General features: G+C 47.2%; 1 protein-coding gene across 3 annotated transcripts in view; it reads left to right on the forward strand.

The window, feature by feature from the left end:
- The window catches only part of LOC131269451 (rho GTPase-activating protein 190), a 43,274-nt gene that overhangs the window by 10,732 nt on the left and 7,894 nt on the right, over nt 1–24,648 (forward strand). The window contains exons 3-7 of one of the 3 annotated variants that reach the window (XM_058271813.1): nt 18,341–18,908; nt 18,985–20,129; nt 22,022–22,474; nt 22,555–24,182; nt 24,397–24,444. In XM_058271813.1, the coding sequence (XP_058127796.1) occupies nt 18,759–18,908; nt 18,985–20,129; nt 22,022–22,474; nt 22,555–24,182; nt 24,397–24,444 (3,424 nt within the window). In that variant the 5' untranslated portion in view covers nt 18,341–18,758. The remainder of the gene's footprint in view (nt 1–18,340; nt 18,909–18,984; nt 20,130–22,021; nt 22,475–22,554; nt 24,183–24,396; nt 24,445–24,648) is intronic. The other 2 variants (XM_058271814.1, XM_058271815.1) reach the window with 2 other exon arrangements.

Here is a 24,648-nt window from a genome sequence, read left to right on the forward strand (position 1 = left end):
TTTGTGTAGAGAATTAATGTCAAGTATTGTACAAAGAAATTAGTTAAAAGTACAACGAACCAAACGATGGACATTCAACGAAAGGAAGTATAACAATGTAACAAAAAGTTTAATGATTAAATTGCGTATAATTTATCTTACACCACTATTCAATTTAACTTTACTATTTCAAAACCTGACACTCTATTAAAAAATGTTAAGTATTACTTTGAATACATTGAATCATCATTTAAGGTATCCGACTCGCACTTATGGTTTTTTTTCAATCATCTGGTCCTTTTTAGGAAATGTATGCCGACCCCTGGCTTAGACGATACGAAATCGAGTATCTGGGCATTTTCCAGCGCTTTATCCTCCTTTGACCACTTTACATATTCTGATGGTTGGTTCTGCCAACGGGCGGATCTGCTCGAAAGCTTTGGAAATCAATTGTCAGAGCTCAAACTCGCAGACACTAGTGCTCGCACTCCCAGTTACATTCGCTTTTCGACGCTGTCAGACGGTCCGACAAGAGGTTCAGGTCCGGGTGGAAGAAGTGTTTGTGCACCACCAGAAGTCACGCATTCACATCAATGCATTTCGGGCAGAGTACCGGCGGAAACAAAACCCCTATCGCAATCGTACGTCGGTCGTGTCCCGGGTTTGGTGCTGGATTCAACCACTATATGCAAAGGATAAACCTACACGGGAGGCAGGGAACAAAAAAGGAAACGGACCGAAAGCCATACGCAATGGTATTATCCTGACGCGCGGGGGTGCACGACCGCAAACGTCAAACGTAAAGGGCGCGACGTAGCGATGGCAATACAATTAGTGAGCGGGGAGCAAACAGCGGACAGTGTGTGTGTGTGTGTAAGTGCGGTGCCCTGGTGTCCTGTGGGCAGATGCAGCAAACCATCGTTCGTTCGTTCAGCGTTTCGTGTGGCAATCGCATGGTAGATGGCTATCAATCTGCACCTTTTCACTTCGCCCGCTCTAACACTCTGCGAAGAGAGAGGGAGAGAGCAGAGTGTCTCTGGGTGTAATGCCACCTTTACCCGCCTACGCTGTTGACCTCCAACCTACGGTGTGTCCATTCGCCGGTTCGCCGCCGGATCGATGTTGACTGCTGAATGGTGCTCGCTCGGTAGTCCATGCGCGCGCGCACACATACACACACACACACTCACGCGGCTCTGCCGCAGCGAGTGCACTGGAAAGCACTAACCACGTTTTAACCTCACTAAAAAGAAGCAAAAACTTCGAAGGACTCGAAGTCGCCGATGGGACGACGGATTTCGGCAACTCCGGGCTTCGGGAGACGGGAGATGAGCGCCAATGTTAGCGCAAGGTGGCGAGACTTTGCCTCGTCGTTCTGCAACATTGTAGCGGCGTTTATTACACCCACCCAGAATCCTGCTGTCGGATGCTAAGCTACACTATATTTGATGCACGCATAAAACCGGAGCGACATCAAAGTCGAGAGTGTACTTTGTAGAACATATTTCCAAGTATTTCACATCATTCGGACAGCAAAAATGCCTCGCCACAAATGGAACTTACTCGCCTCCTTCGCTAAAAGATGCTAAAGGCTACACATGTGATGGTCTTCTGGTACAGAAAGGGAATACTTTGTGTTGTTTAAACTCTGTACAATCTTGTCGAGCTAAGAGATGATAAATTCGTAGGTTTATCCTAAATGATTTTGGCTATATGCTATATTTGTTTGCACCCAAATGTATGCAACTCTACCCAATCGGCTTGGTTACGTTAAATTCTATAATGGCAGAATACCCGCTAGGTATGATTAGCAAAACCAACTTATCAACTATAGCATTACAAATCAATTAACTATTTAATTCCTTCTTCCAGTGCACTGGCATACACCCCCACGAGCCATTTCCCGCTTGAAGCTGCCCGTTTAGTTTTGGGGATGTACCTTCCTTTCATCCGGACGACTCTGGAACTCCTCGACTCCAGTGTTTGTTCACGCGACCGAAAGGTCAAGTGGTTGATTGCCACAGGATGTTGCTGTTTGCAACTGCTCGAATTTCTGTCGTCGTTGTCTACGAAGGGCTAGTGAGCTCATTTTTCCAATTAATTATCATTCCGTTTGAGTCGTGCATGTTCAATCTTATGCGGGTTGATCTTAAAAACTTCCAACGAAGGGTTTTATTAATCAATAAAACCAATCCAGTCCAGGAAAGTTCCAATCGCATTCATGGATTGCGTTTTTCCTGCTTAATTTACAGCCATTTTACAGTGAAAGGCTATTGCCAGGATTTATATTCTGTGAACTTACTTCTAAGACCTGAAATAAGAGAATTAGAACACACTTTCTTCTGTCACTTTCGTGCAAGGGGTGGTGAAAAGTTGAAAAAGGATTAATTCTATCCTATCCTTAATGTTTTCTGATTCATTACACATTTCCATTTGCATTTTACTATGTTTATGTGTTTTTTACTGTTATTACAATGTTTTCCTAACATCAATTAACAATCGTAAACAAATTTATCGTTGTATGTTTATCTTTAAAGAAGCATAAACATAGGTTGTATAAACGCATAATTAAACTAGTTAAGATGTTTTCTCCTTTCTTTATAGGAGAGTTTCTAGAGTTATTGTTGGATAAGAAAGAGTCTAATTTGGATAAAGCTATCCTGTTGAAAGATAGTTATCCTTGCACGAGAGAATATACTAAAGGCTGTTGGCCCTGGAGTATCGAGGGACGCCCGGGTTTTAGGAATCCTTGAAAATCCTTTCGTTTTTCCATTAAATCACCCTCCTAGTTTTCGCTTGTTGGCATTTTGCATGTTGAGAGGAGGTTGTTAAAAATGAAAATAAACTGCATGTGGACGGAACCAGCTCCAGAGGGGGTGGTGGTCTCCTATGGTGCATCCCTACTGCATGTTCAATGGCATCACCTCGCCAGTGAAGCGAGCTATCGTGCTGGTTTTCCTCCTTCCCGAACCATAATTCGGTCAAGGACTTATGCTTACCTTGCCTGGGAAGATTGCGATTCACGTTTTTCCCTTTTCCCCCCGCGCGGAAAATTCTCTCACCTTGCCGCCTCCTAAGACCTAAGACCTCATTTCGCACCACACAAAAGCGGATCAAATTGGAGATTGCTTCGTTCGGTGCGGTCCACCCGACTCGTGCCGAGGCACTCGAGCACCCTGCCTCCTCCCACTGCTAGCAAGGAATTTTCCGAAAGCCTTAAAATTCCCCCCCACCACTCCCACCCCCTCCCCGTCGCAGCCACTTGTGGCGCTTCTGGGAAGCAGCAGCGAAGCGCTCCAATAACCGGGGGCTATTGATAGGGAGACTGTGGGCAACGAGATCAACCTTGCTAAAGTTTCCCCGACCACGGCGTCGGTGTTTGTATGTGGGGTAGCTTTCCTTTTTAGTTGGTTTGTTTTTTTGGTTTGTTTTGTTTTTCATTTTTCCTACCCTCGTTTATAGATATCGGAAGCATCCGGCTAATGAAAGGGCGCAGCATCACCTTGAATATCCTTGTGGGGGTGTTTGTCCCGGGCGACAAAAAAGGACGTGCGGGGGCGGGGTTTGTTAATTTTACCTCCGGTGAAGCGCACACACACAGAAAAAGAAACGGCTATTTTCGTCGAAATGGAGCCATCGGACAGTCTCGCGTGGCTCGGAAAAGGGTCCCCGCAGGGCGACACGGGCAAACACTGAACCCGCTGGCTTGTTGCTGTGTGCCCTTGGGAAGAAGAAAATCGCCTCCTTCTTCGACCGACACGTGCTATAACAAATAAAAAAAAAGCTCAATAAAAGCTAGCTGCGTGCCTGCGTCACCCTTGGAAGGAAGTTGTTTTTTTCCTGACGCCTCTCCCCTTTTCTATCGTTTGGAGGTTATGTTTGACGAAAGTGCAGCTTCGAGTTCCTCGGCGCGCGTGTGTGTGTGTGTTTTTTTTATTATATCCCTTAGAGTTGTATGCTTTGCAAAACCAAGAACTAAGAATCGACACTTATGCGTGCAGCGCTGCTGTTCCTCCACCCCGCTTCCTTCCGTGCTTTGACAGCATCACCTCGATGGAAATAACGCATAGTCATTCGTATACACAGACACACACCCGCCACCCTTCTGAGTGCGATGAACGTTACCCTTCAGGTCTGCAAAAGCCTACGGCACGACCGAGCCTCGCGTGTATGGGCGTTTTATTAGCCATTCTACTTGTGTCTCATAAAAGAGAAAGCCTTCCGGACTTCTACATCCCCCCGGTGCAAGTAGGGGAAGGGCGGCACAGTAATGGTAACTTACTGTTTCCAGCCGCCACCTCCGATGGCGTCGATTCGTAATGCAAACGTTTATTGCATTTTCGCGCAACGCACAGAAGTGTAGAAATGTGAATATTCTTCGAGAAAGGAAGGTTACCTCGAGAGGCAGAGGCTTGGGGTTATGCCAACACGAGAGACGACACATTTGCAAGCGTACTTACAGGACCGATTTCACATCTGATGACGTTTTGCGATGAACATTTACTCGCTTATCATTTGCCCATTTTAACTGATTATTATTCTTTTAAAACTGAACGGAAAAACGATGTTTACGACTTGTGTGTGTGTGTGTGTGAGTGTGTGATCTCATGGAGGTCTGAGGAATGGTAGGAAAAACCCCAGCCGACAAAGGTTCTGCAATCATGCAGCCATTATTAAAGAAGTGTTTGACGTAACATCATCGGTTTACCATAAAAATGGCGCCTTAGGTTTTGGTGACCTTTGTTTGGAGGTTGATACATTCATACAAGTGTTGATGAATTTTTGATTTGTTTGATAGCTGGTTTATGCAGAAACAGCTAAAATAGTTTGAGCACCATTTCTCCCTTCCCATTTTACAAATCAGATGTCAAATGTCAAATTTTTCATGTTTGTAAACAAACCGAACTCCACTGTTTAAGCGGTAAAAGCAACATGATGTTCAGCTGCAGTTTCAGTTCGGTAGTGCATCAGAGCGGATGTTAGCAGTGCATAAGTTTCCTGAAAGGGTTAGCGGAAAAGTAAGGTTACGGCACGACCGCGTGGTGACGCCGAGCTGGAGCTCAGGTCAGACAAATCCTAGCTGCCGCACATCTCGTTCTGTTTGAGCCAATCAAGCGGACCACGAGTTCTTGTGTCCTGACAACGGAAGGAATTATCCCTCCCGTGGCCGGCGGGTGGACATATGGCTATTATTAGCCGGTCCTAAAGGACGAGCCCCTTGATAGGAGTTCGGACAGAGTTGGTACGCCTCTGATTACGTGTAAGGGAACAAATTGTTCGACTTAGCGTAGGAGGATATACCCCGACTCGCATATCGAAAGAAGAAGAAGATGTTCAGCTGATCGATCGAAACAGTTATTTTTCACTATTATCTATACACACCTGTTTAAAAACGGTATCTCCTCCATAGTCCTCCTTCACCTTTCCTCAAGGAGATTGGAAAGCAAAGCAAAACATCAAATCATTGTGCGTCGGTTAAAAAGAATAACTAATGATCTGTGAAGGACGTAAATGATGGCTAATTGGCTTCACCCTCTCCTGCCCGGTGCAGCTAATCCTGGTTGTTTTGATTCCCGTGTCCTGGCGTCTTAAATGGATTTTAACATCGACCTAACGCCTTCGCATGACTGGACGCCAGTCAATCGCCAATTGATGACCTCTAGTCGTTGAGCGGCAGAAGGTGGCAATCAGGCATCAGACATCACGGGTCGCAACCAGCTCCCCGGGAAACGATGCTGTTTACCAGACTCTCGGTGCATTTTGTTCTGTCAGTTTCCCGGAATTGTTTGGCACACCAACAGCTGAGCTTTTCATCGCATAGAAGACTGTTAACTGCCCCGTAGGGTGTCCCGATATTGCGACTGCATTTGTACAATGGACAATTACTTGCAGGTCAACAACAGTAGCGCGTGGAATGGTTGGTTCCATGGAAAACGCTCAATCCAGGATATCTCCGAAGGGTTGGCTCTCGTCTCGGTTGTAAAAAGTTCTTCCTCGAGCGCTCTTCGGATGACACAATGTAACGACCGTTCGGGAAACTACAATCGATGGCAATAAATGTCTAATAGACTTTATTTTCGCCGGTAGCTTCACTGTAGTGTTCTAAAATTCTGGACTATATCTGGAGTTCCAGACTTATGTTGGTATCGTATTTCCAACCGCGAACGTATTTTAATTTTAGTTCAGGGTGATTAAAACCAAACCGTGATCAGCTTAATTACGACCACGAATTTCCTCTTCAGGATTCATTCGTTTTCCTGCCTTTGAAGAAACCCCAATAAAGAAGCGGCAGCCATATTATTGTTTTATTTGGATGCGATACTTCGCAGAGCTCGAAAAGAGAAGCTCTGCGTCGGTCGGAGAAGTAAAAGACAACGAGATATGCATCCGTTTTTCTTCGGTCTCAAGGCAAACAATTGGATTAGTATTGGCTCGTAACACTGCTATCTGCAAACAGTCATTCCATTGACACTTAAATCCTCAAACATCCACCTACTAATGGCAAAGGTATTCTGGGGACTTGCGCTGAGGCGCCTAGAAAACCGACAGCCGACCGAAAATAGATGAAAATGAATGGCTTGGGAGTGGTTGGTAACGGCAGGCGAACACACACCCACATACAGACAGAAACGAAACGCTCGTAGCGACAACGGATCCCCTCCGATTGGCGATGATTGGAGTTTTTCGGAACGCGGAACGGTTTCCGGTGACACTGTTCGCGGCTCCTTGCGCTACTTCTTACGCCACATCGTCGTCGTCCTTATCAGCTCCGAAGGCCGTGGAGTCCGGAGAAATTCGATCGATTTTCCGTGACAAAAACAAAAGAATTCGGCGCGCACTCTCGCAGATATTGCGTTTATCTAGCGACAATTTCTCTCCATTCGCCACTGTCAACCTCCTTGTTCGCGTCGTCACATGCAACTCTCGCTCTCTTCCTAACACGTTTGCGAAGCTTATCAGAAGTGTGAAGCGACAACCGCCTGGCGTTCATCACCATATCACGCGCATTTTTCGTGGAACGACTTGCGGAAAAGCATTCCCCAGCCAAACCGAAGCGTGTGGGAATGTAGGAATGTTTCTATTGTGATGCTGACCAAGTGGACGCAAAGGAATCGAATGGGATGTTACTTTCCTGGAGTTGGTTGGTTTTTAGGACTCTCTCTAAGTAGTTAGAACTATAGTTAGAACGCTCCAGTTGCGTGCTATCTTCGGATTCTTTGGAGAACCTTACATGTACTACAGTTGCCTGTAACTTATCCTGACTTGAGTGCTACTCTATCGTCCTTTGCAAACCCAAAGGCCTCTGACGTAGACGTAGTCCTCCTGCCTTATCGAAAATCCCCTTTCGGTGAGTCCTCTTCTCCCAGCTGTCACCGGCTCGGAAAAGAAGGAACGAATCTCTAAGCACGGCATCGGAGAGATCTCGCCCGTAGAATGGAGAAAATTGCTTATTCCACACTTGTCGACGGTTGCTACTCGTTCCGGGTGCTCGGTACCACCGGGTGCGCGCCGGCTTTGGGAAAAGTTGGGTTGTAAGCGCCCGGGCACGGATATACCTACCACCTTTTCCGTGCAGAGCGTGCGCCAGCTGGTGCCGCTTATATTCTTTCCGCCCTAATGGCTTCTGAAACCCGTCGCCTTCCAGCGGGCTGTAGCGCATCCCCGGACGTCCTGTGGGCGAGGCTCCAGCGGATCCAGCCCCGAAGGGCCAAAGGGCACCGTCACATCCGCAAGCGCTATTGGCAGGACTATTACTGCAATCGGAAAGCTTTTGTCACACACTTTCCGGGCACCAACAGGGAGGGAAGCGCGCACTGTGAGGCTGGCAACACTCGACTTCTGCTCATCGTCATCGGTTCACCTTGGCGATGGTTGTTGCTTGCGCTGTGCATAGGTTCGATTTGTTTTTGTCGCTGCAACATAACCACACAGTTAACAAACAGAGAGCGAAAAAATCATCCCTAGAGTCGCAAGGGCTCAACCTGGAAGGGGTTTTCAGCGCTTTTTATTTCAATCAATCCACAAGTTGGCTTTTCCATTTAAGTAGATTCTACTTAGTCATTCTTATCAACATATTTTATGTACTGTAACTGTACTGTTTTATGTACTCCAACCACAGGGTTTGTTTTTACTTTGGTGTTTGTTTTGAGTTTTTTTTTCACTCAAGGTGTTTGCTTTGAGTTTTGCAGCAGACAAGTTTTTCAACTACTATTTTCAAAGATTTTATCCCTGTTTCCACTTATTTGATCTATTGTTGTCTCTGATTTCAAATATGTCCTTATGAAGAAGTTTGTTGTTTAGCGTGTTTTTAAACTTGTAGATTATCCGTTGCATTAGAATTCATATAAAAAGTGACCTATAAACGGAAAATAATGCAAAGAATTTTACAAATATTGAATAATATACTACCGGTGCATCAACAAAGTGACAAGACATGTTTGGCAGTTATGAAAACACGTTCATATACTCCAGTTTACCTTCACTTTGTGGGTTTTGGAATGCAAAAATACACTCGAAAAATTCATAAAAGTTAAGTACATAATTTGGATAATTTAGCTGTAAAGTATCAATCTTTTAAAGTTTATTATTGTCAGAGGCTCTAGAATCAGAGGAATATCTAGAATAACCACAGTTTCATTTTTATTTTCTTGTTTCCGGCTAGAGCAGAAACTAGAATAGTAAATTACGAGGCAAAAGCAGTTGCGTTAGAGATAGAAGTTGATGGGTTATTTCTAAAACAGATGCCTTAGAGACAATTGTGGCAAAATTTACATTTACTATGTTGTAACAATAGCCCAACACTGTCTTGAACGGAGAACAAAACGGATATTGGTATGACGAGTTAAAAGAAACTCGGTGTGTTCATTTTGTGGTGCATTCCGTAATTCTAGTTTTCCGTGGTGTTATCCTTAAAACCACCACCGCAAACGGGGGTTTACTCCCCTTTTCCTCCCTGGCCGTTCATCAATTATTCATTTTCCACGCTCGGCCCGGAACTCCACCGGTGAACGCAGCAAAAAAAAAACGGAGGATAAGACTTAAAACATGAAAAATGAAAAGATTGAACTTGGTGGTGGGCTTTGTGTTACATTTTCCGGAATCGCAAATCACGTGCCTCCGGGTTGAGGATTTTCCCCGGATGCAGGTGTCGGTGTGAAGGTTTGAAATTATTTTCAGCCACCTTTTGGGGTGCCGTTTGCCAATGGGAGCTTGGAGAAACATTTAGTGAGGGTGATGTATATGATTTCCACTGTAGCTGGTAATGGATTCCGAGTATTCGGGAGTATTAGAGCGAAGAGATGAGGAGCGAGGAGGGTTGTAACTATCAGTAGATTTATGAACTTTGCTTCCCGCCGAGCTTGGCAGACCGGCACATCTTTGTTTCCTTGTTGGTGCTTGTTGTGAGATATTTCGAATCGCACAACACCCGCCCCAGTCTATCGAGCCTTCCACAATCCCTCCGCTTAAGCCAGGACGGTGCATTTACGTTGCAAATTGGACCAAACGCTCTGCCGGTGGAAAATCCCTCGACCACGAGCCTTTGCCTACCGGAGGAAATCACACTGCGGAACATAACCTCTCTTTGAGGAAAGCTAGCGAGGGGACGAGCTTGTGATGAAGCAAACAGATGGGGTAGAGGAAAACAAGATGCCGCAAGAATTCGGCCGGTGGTAAGTCGCGAACCTTGTGGAGGTTAAAAAAAATATATATGGGGAAAAACACACAGGAGAAACACATTTTAAATACCATCTCGCGCTTCGCGGTGTCTCGTGGTATCGTGTCTCGCTGAACGTTTGGAGCTCCGAGGCCTCTGTGGGCGTTTTATTACGGTAGTTTTTCCCTTCTCTTGTGCGTCGATTTATATATATATATATACGTATAAATAAATATGTTTGGTTCTCCTTCCATCCACTGTGCGGCTTCAGCGAGCAAAGACCACCGTCTACGTCGTCTTGACGCTGGATGCTGTGCGAGCATGGCACGTGGCATACCTACGCTACTGAGGAGGAGAAGTTGCTGCCGACATTTTCCACCCATTCGCCTCATGCCACCCACTGGGTTTTAGCGTGCCGTGGAGCGGTGGGGAACCTTCCGTGAAACAATTACTGGGCTTCCCTTTCCGCCGACGCAAACAAACACCACGTCGTCCTGTGAAACGTGAAAGTAGTTTCCGGTTGCGGAAAGTGAAAAACAAAACAGCACAACCATCCTCCCTCCCCCCTCCCGCACGGTGTGTGTGTGTGGCGGTCGTTAGGTGAACTGTTTTGTTACACATTTAGAACCACATAAATATAGAATACCGGCCATCCATTTCCGCTGCATTTGAGAAAGTTTGCACACGCCGTACGTATCAGGTTCCCGGGCAGTAGGGAAAACCATATGCGTTTCCAAACCCCCGGTGCGAGATTCGACCGACCCGTGGGCGACACAAATATGATCTTGTTTTGCCGGCTAAAGGGCGGAGGAGGGTACGCCGTGATGCTCATATTTTTAGACCATAAAACAATCGGGAAATGATTAGAGTGCAGTCAGTGGCCGGAAGAGTATCCCCCACCGGTTTATTTTGGGGGAAACAATGGTGCACACTTGTTCCGAAACTCTTATCAAACCGAGCACGTAATGGTGGATCTGATTCAAAAGAGCGACGTCAAAGGTTAGATTGATTGCAGCTGTACCAACACAGTTCTCTAATTTAAATTTGATTTACAAATTTAAGAAATAAGTATATTTCAGTGGCAAATATAGTTGAAATGAATGTCCTATGGCTCGTAAGACTATGACAGCAACTTTCATTCATCGGAAACATTCATTCGTTTTCATTTCAGTTGACTGAAAGTCTCCGAATTCATCACACGTTTACTCAATTCACAACAAATTAACGTTAACTGTCAACCGGCAATTGTGAACGGGTAAACAAACTATGCAGAATAGTAAACAAGCTATATTATTCCATCTCTAAAATTAATAATTATTCTTATTCTGCGTTGTGAATCATGTAAGCGAACTTAAATCGCATAAAACGATGTTGTTTATTTCGTTTAACGATCATTTAAAATGGTTTTATACTGTTGACTTTTTCTAAAGCTGTCAGTTTAGCAAATGTCAAACAAATTTAATTACTATGGAATAAATTTCTTGACTGGCTACATTAAGTGAAATTTAAACTTAAATTTGCTTGTTTATTACGCTTTTAGACAAGAGTTGGGTTTCACATGAGTGAAATGAGTGTTTAACAGTTGCTGTCAAATGAAAGTTGCAATCGTTTAATACCCCTTTTAGAAATGTAATTAGATACATATTTTCAGCTGTTTTTTACTCCACTTTCACCTTTCAATTTTTTCTATTGTACTACGATTTGATATAAATGTAGCAAAATTTAAGATAACATAATAAAATCATAATAAAGGCTGGTAAACCCTTTTTAATAATTTCCATTGCATTTCCTCCTTTGTTGCAACGCAAATTCGCTGGCAGCTATTATTTCCTCCTTTTCCCTGCTTTTCACGGCGTGGGATAGTGTTTTCTTTTCCCATTTTTGCTACTGCTAGCCCGTACAAATTCCAGAATTCTTTCCTTGGAAAGGATTTTTCCGGCTGACTAGGAATAAAAAAAAACACACACACACACACACAAAGTAAAGTGTTGCACCAAAAAAGGTTGCCCGTGGGGGACGGAAAAGAAAAACAGGGTGCATGTAAAATTTTCCCATCGTTTGAGCTGTCTTGCGATGCTGCGTTTGGATGTTGGAGTTGCACCAATCTAACCCCCTCTCCTTTTTTTCTTTTCCGCCCGAGGCCATTTTCCATCGCTTCCGATCGATGTGCACCAATTTGAGTTTTCCGGCTCGTTTTGATATTGTTCTTTTTTTCTTTCTTTTTTATACTGTTGGTGCAAGCTTTCGCTTGGTGTTCGCTAGAAAGTTCCACCACCACCACCACCACCACCACCACCTTCCCGTTTGCATGGGATGCAAATCCGCTTTTGGGCGACTTTTCAAAAAATGTTGCTGAGGAAAAAGGGGTTCGGGGAGCTGGGAAAACGTGCAGCAAAGAAAGCACATTCCCGAACGGGGTAGGAAAAATTGGAATACACTCCGTTGGAAGGCACAAGGAAATGGTAACACATACACACACACACACATCAAGCCAAACGTAAAACCACGAGCAGAAAACCGAACCCAAAATGTATTCATCTTTTTACTTTCGTTTTTGCTTTGCTCGCACGAAATGTAACGATACTCGAGACGTGCCTTGACAGAAGCTTCACTTCAACCCGGGGGGGGGTTTTCCCGCTTTGTGTGGCGCTTTTCCGGAGGGTGGACTTTGTACCGCTCCCCCCATCGCCCCTCGTTCCCTATCCGTAAATCCGTTCAATCACGTTCACGGTTCGATCACGGTTGCGTTCCTTGCGTTCCTTGTTCTTCGTGTTGTTTTTGTTTTCCTTAAGGATGCCCGAACGGAGAATTGTCAAGTGAAATAGGGAAAATAAAACAGAAAGCGATCAACCATTCGCGCATCCTTCGAAAACAGCTAAGGCAAGCAGCCTTCCGCTTTTCCGCCAGCCGGGTTTGATGTTCGCCAACAAGTTGATTCGGTGGGAAAGTCGGGTAAAGGTGTGGTGGTGGAAAAGATGTAAAAAAAAAACAAACGAACGAAATAGCTAAAACCGATTAAGTGTGCCCGAAACCGTGTCGTTTCCGACTTTTACCCGTCATTCAGTGTGTGTGTGCATATTCAGCTGTTTACGTCCCGAATACCGTCGTCCTTCGAAACGATGCAATAATTCGCAAACCTCTCCCGACCGTCCCGGGAACCTGCGATTACGACCTTTTTAACAACAGTGCACATAATCGCCGGCCCATAAAACAAACAGCAGCCAAGTGTGTGCATCTGCACTGCATTTTAGTGCATCGCTTTGCACTCAATTGCGTTCCGGTTACGTGTGTGTGCGAAACTAGGGACAGCGGTGGCACTTTTTGGCCCCTGGCTGAGCGTGGAAATGGCGGTACAATTGCATGGCGTCCGGCTGGCTTTTTTACGACCATTTAACTACTACTACTACTATCCTACGCTCGATGACACTCGAAGAAGGATGTCTTCGGCAACCCGGAGTGCTCCCCACCCATTGCTCATCGCCGAGGACAGTGCGAGCGTTTTGATTGTCGCAGTGTGTTTCCACAACACTCCACCGCCGCACACGTGCCTGGGCCCCGGTCACAGTGGGGCGAGTGGCGGAGGAGGAACGCGGTTAAAAACTGTTTCAATTTCGTTTACGTATGTCACCTATTTTGTTGAGTCATGAAAGAACCATGAAAGAGTGTATAATTTTCTTACCCGATTAACGAACGATCTCACAAACGATTGAGCTACATTTCGTTACCCCCAATGTTTTGCAAGTATATTGTTATTTTCTTATAATGAATGTTTGCTAGATAAATTCGTATCATTAGCTTGTTTTTCCAAGTCATTCCTTTCTACTTAGCTTCCATAAAAAAAAACTTCTTCATATCTTTCCTATTGGAGAACGACACCACAATCATCCCGAGGTTTGAGCATAACTCAATCAGTAAATGGTTTATACTTTGCCGATAAAATAATTACAATGCACCCAGTCGGTATGAAACAAAAGAAGAGTGAAATTGATATTAAGTTCATACTTTTATTGTTAGAACGTCTAGAGTTCAAGTCAATACTTATGGTTTATTTTGTAGTGATGTGCGTAATGAGTAATAATGAATGATTGAGTTGAAACTTACTAATGAATGATTGATTTCAATCCTAACGGGTTGTTTTTGTTACTCCCTTTTGAATTCTTTACTGGGAATCCTTTAATGTTACTTGAATCCTTTACTGGGATTCGAATCCCAAGAGAGTGAATGAATGAGTAAAAGAGTTGCTAGTCGCCGTGGAGAATCAAATCTTAATTTAGGAGTCGAATCTCTACTTCGAATTCGCGTGACTAACAACTCTTTTACTCATTCATTCACTCTCTTGGGATTCGAATCCCTGTTACGGATTCAAATCGTCTCGAAGATTAATACATCATTTTACACGTTTTAAATCACAAAATCGACTTAATCGTAATGATGGTTCACTCAAATCTTGTTGAGTTGTTATTCTCATCACTATTATTTTGGTTGACAATGTACACTTGGTGATTTTTTACTTCTAGTTTTAATGATCAAACCACCTTTCCCTTTGTTGGAATGTGTATTTGACAATATTTGTTGTTGATTAATTGGATGAGATCAATATTTTCTAAACAACATATGAGGCCAGACAGACACACAAACGTTCAATTTCATCTTTGAAATAAGTAAAGAGTGGATTTAAACATTTCGATCAGCGTTGGAGTTTTGCATTTTCGATAAGCCACATTGCGGAAAGGCTCTCAAAAACATTTGGATTATAGAGGATTGTAACATGGACTCTCCTTGGTCGAGTTTAATGAGCCATTCAAGTGGTAAAATATTGCATGTAGAATTGTCCGCCCGAATCGCAGACGCTAGACCACTGTGCTATTTTACAGCGGCGCTAATAAAAATCCTGTCCACCCGGGAGGGGATATCCAATCCGGTGCGTTGAGTGTGACAACCCACTCTCCTGCCTGAAGTTATGACATCTCTGCATATCCCCCGGGAGGAAATGTGGGCCATGTTTGATGAGTCGTGATTGACGTTCGTGGGTGTCCGATGTGTCCAGCCGAGCGGGAGAAAATGCGTTCGGCGCAATCTTCCGGCCGACATTACCGAGCTTTACGATTGCTGCACCTCCCGGAACGCACCGGGAAAAATGGCGTATTCGTTCTTAAGCAGCCGCTCCTCCGAGTACGTTCTTCGGTAAGCCGGGGTTTTATATCCATCGCAGCGGCGTGGAAAGTTTCTGCCCGGAAACCCGGAAGAAAACCCAGTTCTGGCGCGGTGTGCCTGAACCGGTTTAATCGTCCAGTCAGCTGTGTGACGGATACTTTTTCGAGTCCCTCCCCTCGCTCCTTGCTTCTTTCCATTTTCCCGGACTGCCGGAAGGATGCACTCCGGATAATCCGGACAATCAATTTTGTTTTTGCTCGGGTTTTATTTTTAATTTCATCGCTTCATCCTGTTGGAAACCTGCGATCGAGGAAATAGCACTCCTACACCCGTTTCCATGGCCTCCATTGTGTGCGGATTGGTTTTGAATAAACATGCTTGTTCCATGCTTATTTTTCTTCTCATTTGCGTTGTTTTCCAGTTTGTGCGCCGCTTTTGTTGTTAATTTATTTTAATATAATTGCCAAGCTGTTCGCTGAACATCGTTAACTAACCAAAACCCCACGGCCCCGGTTACGCCGAAGCTCGCCGGGCTACCGGGCGATCCTTGCGGAGAGTTTGTTTACCGCGGAAAATTCGTTTCAATTGTTTTACTTACCGTTGGTGTTGTTTTACATTAAATGATTTTTCTCCTCTAATTGGGGTCAAAGCACGAGCGAGCGCGAAATTAGACAACCAGCCGAGCCAACAGGTCGCTCTAGAGCGCGTTGGCGACGACGGCCATATTGTGCTCCGCTGAAGTTGACTTCATGGCTTCCAGCGTACACGGGCAAACATAGCAACGCGGCGTCGGGATCGCACTGGAAGTATGTAGAATAGCTAATTAAGTGCCTACCAGAAAGGTTCCGCCCTTCCCCTACCTACCCCCTTCAATCTAAACCATTCCTCCTAGTCCTAGGTGAGGACATGTCCCAGACTTCCAGCTAGCTACCTCCCAAAGGGCAGTAGGGACAGGGGAGTAGGTGTATGGTCGGGAACAATTCGCTGCACATGCCAAGAGGAGGGTGCAGGATGAAAACCAAACAGTGGCGATTTTCCACCGTACACCAGGAACCTTCTGTCACTCTAGGATTTTGCAGAGGAACTCTAGTAGTCTAGAACTGCAGCTGGAGTAGCTGTAACCAGGTGGTAAAAGGGGGTCGGAGGAGCTTCCACAGAATCGGGGACTTGCACTACACCTCAACACGCAGCCATATCAAATGGGAAAGGATTAGAACGGATTGTAGAAATGTCTGGTGAAAATATAGCAGTCCTTGAATTTCACAAGTTGGTGGAATCTGCCGCGTTTTCTCAAACCTGCTAGCGTTCTTAAGATGTAACACGTCTCACCTCAAGTATGTAATTGATAAAGCAATACACCTCCAACCATCCCATCGCAGTCCACGATCGGCAAATACCGATGCAAATGTCTGCAAGGAAAAAGGTTTTCCCCGGAGCGCATTCCTGCTAACAACTGTGTGGTCGCGAGTGCTCCGTCTTATTTTACCATCAACAGGATGACCCCGCGATTGTTCTGTGCCATATGCCACCGTCGACTGGGAGGAAGGGGGAAGGGGAGGGTTTAATGTTTGTTTTCCAATGATTGCGATGGTTTTCCATTTCCTAATGATATTGTCAGACGCTATTTAAATTATTTTTAACATCCAAACGCGGGGAGATGCTTAAGTGCGTGGTAGAATGTCTGCAGATAGTGCATCCCCCCACCCCGTGGCCTCCCCCCTCCCCCTCCCTCCACCACCACCACACACACGCCTTCCATCTTACATCTCTCCCTGGTCCCGTGTTCTGATGCGCAATCGCGCACCATTCGGCTTGCGCTTGTTGTCGCCTTCGGGTACCCCACCCCCTCCCTTCCGCCTCCTTCACCCCCTTTGGTGAAGGGATGCCGGGAAGTGCGAGAACGCCGGTATGGTTTGAAACTTTGCCATCGCCAAGACGCAGAGCAAGCAGGTCGGATTGATTGACGACTATCTACCGCTTGTTGGGAGCTGCTGCAGGGAAGGGGCGAAGATTGGAGGGGACATTTTCCTGATAAGGATGAGCTCCCGGCATGATAATGGCCCCGTGCAACAGCCGGGCTGGCGACTGTCCACCTTTTTTCCCTGCGACCGGATTGTCCGGATTTATATTGCTATTTTATTGCTCGAACTGTCGGTACGTATCCTGGTGCGTGTGTGACCGGTCGAGGAGACATGCTGTGTGTGTGCATGGATCATCGTTGTCGGGGCAGGAATCAGATAAATAGCGCCATCGCCGGGCTGCAGTCGTTCAGTTGCAACTCCACCGTTGGAAGACCAACACCTGTCAATCAAGCCAATCCCCATCCAAGTGCAACCAACACAACCAAAGCCTCCACTCACCTGATCCTTTTGTGCAACAGTGCAGTGCGATCCTCTAGCCGGTGAACACCGCTGACTTGCGGCCAGCATTCCACACCACAACAATCCGCCACTCAACAACCAATCAACCACCAATCCGTCGTTGAGAGCATACCTTGACTTCTTGGCTTTCCGTACCATTCCGCTCGCTTCCTGCTTCCGATCAACCGTCATCTTTTCCCTCAAACCTGTCGAATGGTGCAGTTGTGCAACGGTGTGCGAGTGTCTTTCCTTCCTTGCATTGCAATCTCGCAAATCAACGCAGGGGGAGACCTGTTGCATCAAACAGTTTCCCGGAAAAGAAAGTGTGAAGTTACAAACACTTAACGTAGAAGTGTACTGTGTCCGTGTGGGTGTGTGTGGTGTATGCAAATTTGGCAAAACATTGCGCCCCGAGAAAGAGTTAACCATTGTGAAAGCACTTTCTTAAATATTATAGTCCATTTTTCGATTTGAACATTGAAAACATGTTTATAATCAACTTATAAATTTCAAGCATATCGTTGTCGCAATCGCAATACCATCATTAAAACATTTAAACAAATATAACAACTGAAATAAAACAGAGTGATTAACATAAAACAGTGCATATAATTAATACTAAGCAATACACAGAAGATTGTTCGAAGTCAAAGAGATACATTTTGAAAAGTGGAAAACGGTGTCGGTTCAAGGAGTGAAAAAACATTTTTCCAGTGCACGAAATTTGGTCACAATTTATAAAACATTTTTGTACCAATTCATCATAAGTATAACAGTATAATCAAAGAAGAGCCTTGCTGAAAGAGAACATTTTAAATCCAAGAATAATAATTTTTTTTATAAGGTTTTGATAGTTTTAAATATCCATACAATTTTTTAGTACCAGAAAACATTACTCAGTTATCAAACAAGTCAGTTTGCATTAGGCTGAAATTGTGTAACGAAAGCATGTATTTTTTTTTAACTTAAAAAAGGTTTTTAAAATTTTAAACAAGTTGTTTTATTATACATTGCCGTGAATGAGTATCCTTGCGACGTTTTATACATGGAAGGAATCATTTTGAACAAAGTTTTGTTAGTTTCTTTGCACATTCTGTTCCGTAAAAATAGAAACATTGACTAACTAAAATGTGTTTGTTGTTGAAGTTATTCTAACCTAAGTTACTCTTCTTCCACTTTCTCCTCCCGATAGACAGCCCATGTCCGTGCCGAACCATACGCTGATGTGGCTGAGGTTGTAGACGGATCGATGCTCGCAAACGACACCGGAACGGAAGGAGTCACGTCAATTCAAACCCTATTCGTACGCACAACGCCTCGGAGGTGTACCGCTAAACCCCGCAGCTGCACCGTCAACAACACGTCCACACTTCCCACTGGCACGAGCAAGCCGAGGCTAGGCGGCTAAGAGGATCTTCGACTGAGTACAGTGTGCGATCAAAAAAAAAAGAAACCACCACAGAACAACTCCCTCCAATTGAAAACCACAACACAAACAAACAGCGAAAGAAAACAGAGTGCAATAGCATTAAGCGTCTGAAGTAACCCAAAGCCGCGCAAAGGTTCGACGAAGTTCTGAGTCCTACTTCCCGACAGGAGCGTTGTGAATAATGAAACAGATCAATGTGTCCGTCGTGGGTCTCTCCGGGGTCGAGAAGGACAAGGGGCAGCTGGGCGTGGGCAAGTCCTGCCTGTGCAATCGGTTCGTGCGCCCCAAGACAGACGATTACGCGATCGACCACATCTCGGTGCTGAGTCAGGTGAGTGTTGTACAGCGTGTGAACAGCGAAACATATTGATCCGAAACTAAACCTTGTTTTGTTTTCCGTGTTTCAGTCGGACTTCAGCGGGCGCGTAGTGAACAACGATCACTTCCTGTACTGGGGTGAGGTGCGCAAAACGTCCGAGGAGGGCGTCGACTACAACTTCAGCGTGATCGAGCAGACCGAGTTCGTGGACGATGCCACCTTCCAGCCGTTCAAGGTGGGCAAGATGGAGCCGTACATCAAGCGGTGCGCGGCCATCCGGATGTCGTCGCAGGAGAAGCTGAAGTACATCTGCAAGAACCAGCTCGGCATCGAGCACGAGTACGAGGAGGTGGTGCTGCCCGAGGGCCGCTTCCTGGTGGACGGGTTCGTGTGCGTGTTCGACGTGAGCGTCGTGCCGAACCGGACGGTGGAGAAGCAGGTCGAGTTCGTCACGCAGATCATCAACAACGTGCTGAAGAACAAGAAGCCGGTGGTGCTGGTGACGACCAAGAACGATGACGCGAGCGAGCTGTACGTGCGCGAGGCGGAGAAGATCTGCTCGCGCAAGGAGTACAAGGGCCAGATACTGCTGATCGAGACGTCCGCGCACGAGAGCATCAACATCGACCTGGCGTTCATCGTGCTGGCGCAGATGATCGACAAGGCGAAGCAGCGCTCGAAGATACCGTCGTACGGCGAGGCGGCCAAGCAGCGGACCGACCTGCTCACCACCAGCACCGAGTTCGTGACGCGCCTGATACGCACGCAGATCACCGACCACCGCTCGATCTGGACCACCTCGTCGAAGAAGCTCGCCAGCCACCGGGAGTGGAACGACTTTCTCGAGCTGTTCGGCAAGGAGGCCGGCCAGCGCATCTTCCGGCGGCACATCAAGAAGCTGCGCGAGGACTACCAGTCGAAGAAGCTGCAGAGCTACATGGACTCGTTCGCGTGCGTGCTGCAGGAGATCCTGCCCGACATCAACAGCATCAACATCGAGCTGGACAGCTTCAACGACTGGGCGTCGATACGGGGCTACTTCCGCAACCACATCGACTACGAGCAGTACTTCTTCGACGCGGTCGAGCGCGGCGGCAGCTGGGCCGAGCTGAGCGACATGAGCGACATGGAGGACGAGAACCGGATACCGTTCGACATCCTCGACACGCCCGAGGCCGAAACCGTCTTCAAGAACCACATGAACGCGCTCCAGCAGGAGCAGAAGCGGCTAGAGTAAGTCCGCCGCCCTGGCGCCCCCACCCCCGCCCCAAAAACCAATCCAATACTACCACCCCTACCTACCCGTACTTTCTCTTGCTCCACATCTGTTTGCCCTCGTTTTCCTCGCGTGTGCTGTAGGCTGTATTTGGGTTTTAGTTCTACTTATTTAGAACTTTTGTGTTGCGTTTTCCGCGGTATCTCCCGGTTTTGATTGCGTTCTATTCGAGTTTGAAAATTTGTGCCATTTCGATTTTACTAGCTTGCACCTGTTTTTGTTTTTCTCTTTTTATTTGTTTTCGGTTTCGAGTTTGCGATTAGCTATTAGGATTTGGAAAGTGAGTTTGGCAAAACTAAATGAACCATGTTTTACTTGCCTTTTTCCTGCACCCGCCCTCCGAAGGGAAGCAATGATGTTCACCGAGGCTTAACCTCTTCAACAAGATGCATTTAATGATTGTGGATGATAATTTTCCGAGAAGTTCTAAAAGTGAAAAACTCACCCCTCCGACATCGTGTCGATTTAAAACAATTGCAATCCTGTAACTGTGTTTACGCAATGCGTTTACGAGCCAGTAACATTTGGTTCCTCGTAGACGTGCAATTTGTTTCGAAGCTGCTGTGTTAATGTTGTGTGCTTCTATAAGCAAAAAAGCTAGAGTCAACAATCGTCCGGACGTCCGTTGATCCTGTGGGAGCAAAAACCGGTTCCCTTTCCGCGGCACGGAACAAATTCCTAACGAAACTTTTCGCGCGGAGAAGGAAGTTGGTGCATTGTTTGCTGAACGATCAAGGCGCGGAACAAAGGCAAGAAAAACATACATGGATTTGAGGGGGGGCGCGTCTCTCGTGTTTCACAGCAATCACGGTCGAACAGCCAGGCCCGTCGGCAATAGTTTCTGCCAACTATCGTTGCTCTTTCGCGTAAACCTAGGACGTGTAGTGGAGATGAACGGGGCGAACAGTAGTAGAGCGAACCGTTTTGTTTACGCTTTTCGTTTTCGCTCGTCGGCTGCTTTTTAGTTTCCTCCTTTTTTGTGTTTTCGTTTTTTTATGGTTTTTGTTTGTTTTTATTTTACCGTTCATTTGTTCAAACATACTTTCGTTTTACTAGATGCTCCGATTTATGCGTTCTTCGTCCCGCTTTTTTCCCCCACCCGCCCTAACCTATGTTCTCTACTCAACTATTGCTCTTTCAAAACCTTTCCTACTTACGACTCTGTACCGAGCCGTCGCCATAGATGGCATCGTCAGCGCGCCGTTGACTCACTCTAACTAAACGTTCTTGTATTTGTATCTCTTTTTTTTCATTCTCGTACCTTTTTGTCTGTCTTGTGCTTGCCTATTGTGGTTTCGTAAAAAAAAACGTAAATCTTAAACACTTGCCTCACCCACCACCCACCACACCACCACCCGTCACGTATGCGCGCGTGTGTGTGTGTGTGTGCGTGCGTGTGTGCGTGCGCATGTGTGACTGTGTGCGTTTGTCTGTGTGTGCCTGCCAACAGGATGCCAAAGAGGTGAATTGAAATGTTCCATTCTATCTATTTTCGTCCTTCCATATCCCACCCCGCCCCCCGAAAAAAAAAAACAAAACCTGCAAAACAAATAACGCAAACAACAAACTTACACACTCCGTGTCCCGCCCCACTTGGCACACACCCACTACCAAACGATCCCCGTCCCCGTCCCATGTCCGGGCCCCGCATCCCCCTTCCCGTCACAACCGACCGATGCCATGCCCCGACCTCGAGAGTGTGTGCGTGTGGGTGTTTGAGTGATGATGAGCGATGAGGCTCGGGTTTTGGTTGGTCGGTTTTTGTTAAATGTTTGCCCAACGCCTAATCGCAATCTGTTGCATCCGTTTTATCCCCGCTCGTCCCCAAACGCTCGTGTGCGCCGCGCAGGTGGAAGAAGCAGTTCAAGAAGCTGCTGGAGGAAACCGGCTACGTGACGCCGGGCAAGCAGCTGTCGGAGGTGCGCGTGCTGTTTATGGGCCGCGAGTGCTTCGAGGCGCTGTCCGAGCACGACTGCCAGCAGATCTACGACAACCACCAGCGGGAGCTGGTCGAGTCGGCCAAGCACAACTTCCAGGAGCTGCTGATGGAGCACGCGGACCGGTTCTACCACTTCAAGAACATCGAGCCGTCCGGCACGATCACGCAGAACGACATCAAGGAGATCACCGACGTGCTGCAGGAGGACCTGCGCTACAAGCTGCTCGACCGGCTCGACCAGGACCGGAAGGTGATGCTGTTCCAGCACCTCGGCTTCGTGCACTGCCCGATCCGGGAGCACTGTCCGGCCTTCCCGAACTGCATGGACGCGCTGATCGAGCGAATACTGATCGCGAACCAAAAGTACGTGTGTGCAATTGTTCTCTCCACTTGTCTCCAGCGTATCATCAGCTTCGTTTGCCTTTCTCTCTTTGTCTGTACAGCCTACCAAACCCTCGGTTCGCGCAGAAGGATGGCCAGTTGCAGCTGAACCTGATAGTGATCGGGCTGGACTACATCGCGAACGACTTCATCGACAAGATCCACCAGAACTGCAACGACAACGGAGAGTACATCTTCGACGGCCAAGTGTACGGGCTGAACATCGAGACGATCAACCGGGACAACGATTCGTTCTCGTTCGAGCTGCAATCGAAGGGGCTGATCTGCTGCTACTCGAACCGGGCGACGTTCCAGTACGTGTACGAGGTGCTCGATCGCCTGCTGGTCGACAATCTCGACTTCAAGGACAGCGTCAACAATCTGCACATCGTGTTCATGAGCGACGAGAAAAACGGCCAGAGCACGCTGCACCAGCTGCAGGCGGATGGGCAGTCGCTGGCGGAGAAGCTGCACTGCGTGTTTATCGACGAGAACGAGTTCTACGTGTCGCAGCAGCAGGCCAAGTTCGTCGACACCACGCTGAACAGCGTGATCGAGTCGATTCCGTTCGAGGACCTCAAGTACGGGCTGGCGCTGCACGACCTGCCCGATCTGCGGCTGATCATGTGCATCTTCTGCGGCGACCCGTTCTCCGTCGAGACGCTGCTGAGCGCGATGATGCTGGAGCAGTCGTGCGTGAGCGCGGGCGAGCGTAACATCATCTTCGAGATGTTCCTCGGCGACTCGAAGCGGCGGGTCGAGCTGATCCTCTCGTCCTACCACGGCGCCAACGCGTTCCGCGACGACCTCATCCACGGCTTCATCCTGCTGTACTCGAGCAAGCGGAAGGCGTCCCTGTCGACGCTGAGCGCCTTCTCGCTCAACATTCCCAACCTGCCGATGCAGATCGTGGCCGTGTCGGAGCAGGGCGGCGCCAATGCGTTCTTCGCCAGCGAGCTCTCGCAGCTGCTCATCACCGAGGGTAACGCGATCGCGGACAAGCTGCGGGCCCACTTCGCCACCGCCTCGGACGACGACGGTCAGTTCCGGTTCGCCTCGTTCGCGCCCTTCCTGAAGGAGGTGTGGGACAAGAAGCCGGAGATCGAGCACGCGTTTAACATGGAGGAACCGCTGACGATCGACTCCGGCGAGGGCACGATGGAGCACTCGATGCACCATCACCACCAGCAGCAGGTGCCACAGCCGCCGCCCCGGTACGAAAGCTACCTCATCAACGGTTCGTCCACCACCTACCGTGGGGGCAGTGGCGGTGGCGGCGGGGGACCGCTCCACCCGCACCACGCCCAGCAGCAGCAGCAGCAGATGCACCCGCATCAACACCAGCAGAAGATGTCCCAGCAGCTGTTCGACAACCGCTCGATCAACTCGCTCGACGATCTCGACAGCCTCAAGCAGCAAGCGCAGCAACACCAGCACCAACAGCAGCTCCACCATCACCAGCAGCATCAGCAGCAGCAGCAGCAGCAGCAGTATAGCAATATGTACTACTACGAGGACAGCAGCGACTTCGACAAGGGTGGCAGCAACCAGGGCTTCCAAATCTACCCGCCACCGACGACACCACCGGAGCCGGCACCGCCCGATCATCTGCTGACACCGTCGTCCATCCTGCGCCAGCTGAAGGCCAACACCGTCTCGCAATCCCAGTCGAGCCTGGAGGAGATCAATTGTGAGTATCTTCTCGTGACTCCCTTCTCGTGGTTTAGGGTTCTGCTTCTTCTACAGTGGCTCACCTTTCCGGTTATGGTTACCGCTCCACTACTTCCGAATGGCCCCGACGATGTATTAATAATATTTTACCACTCAACAAAAAACCCCTTTTAATAACCTGGTGCTCTGTTTGTTACTATTCCTTCTTTAAACTCAACCCCGCGGTACACAAGCAGCCGACGTCAGCGGATCCAAGGACTCGATCAACACTTACGATTCAGGTTGAACTCACTTCAATTACACTCATTCTTGCACCTGTGCACGTTACTAGCTTGCGTTGCGTTTTGTGTAAATCACGTGCAGTTCCTTGTAATCATCCCATTTCCTGTTTTCCTCCTTCCCTCGTGTTTTAATACTTAGTTGTTAGCTGTATACTTTTGTTTCCTTTTAACACTTTGCGTTCGCCTTCGAGTTGTAAATAGATA

Source organism: Anopheles coustani, chromosome X (genome assembly GCF_943734705.1).
Source record: "Anopheles coustani chromosome X, idAnoCousDA_361_x.2, whole genome shotgun sequence".
In the NCBI taxonomy this organism is placed as follows: Eukaryota; Metazoa; Arthropoda; class Insecta; order Diptera; family Culicidae; genus Anopheles; species Anopheles coustani.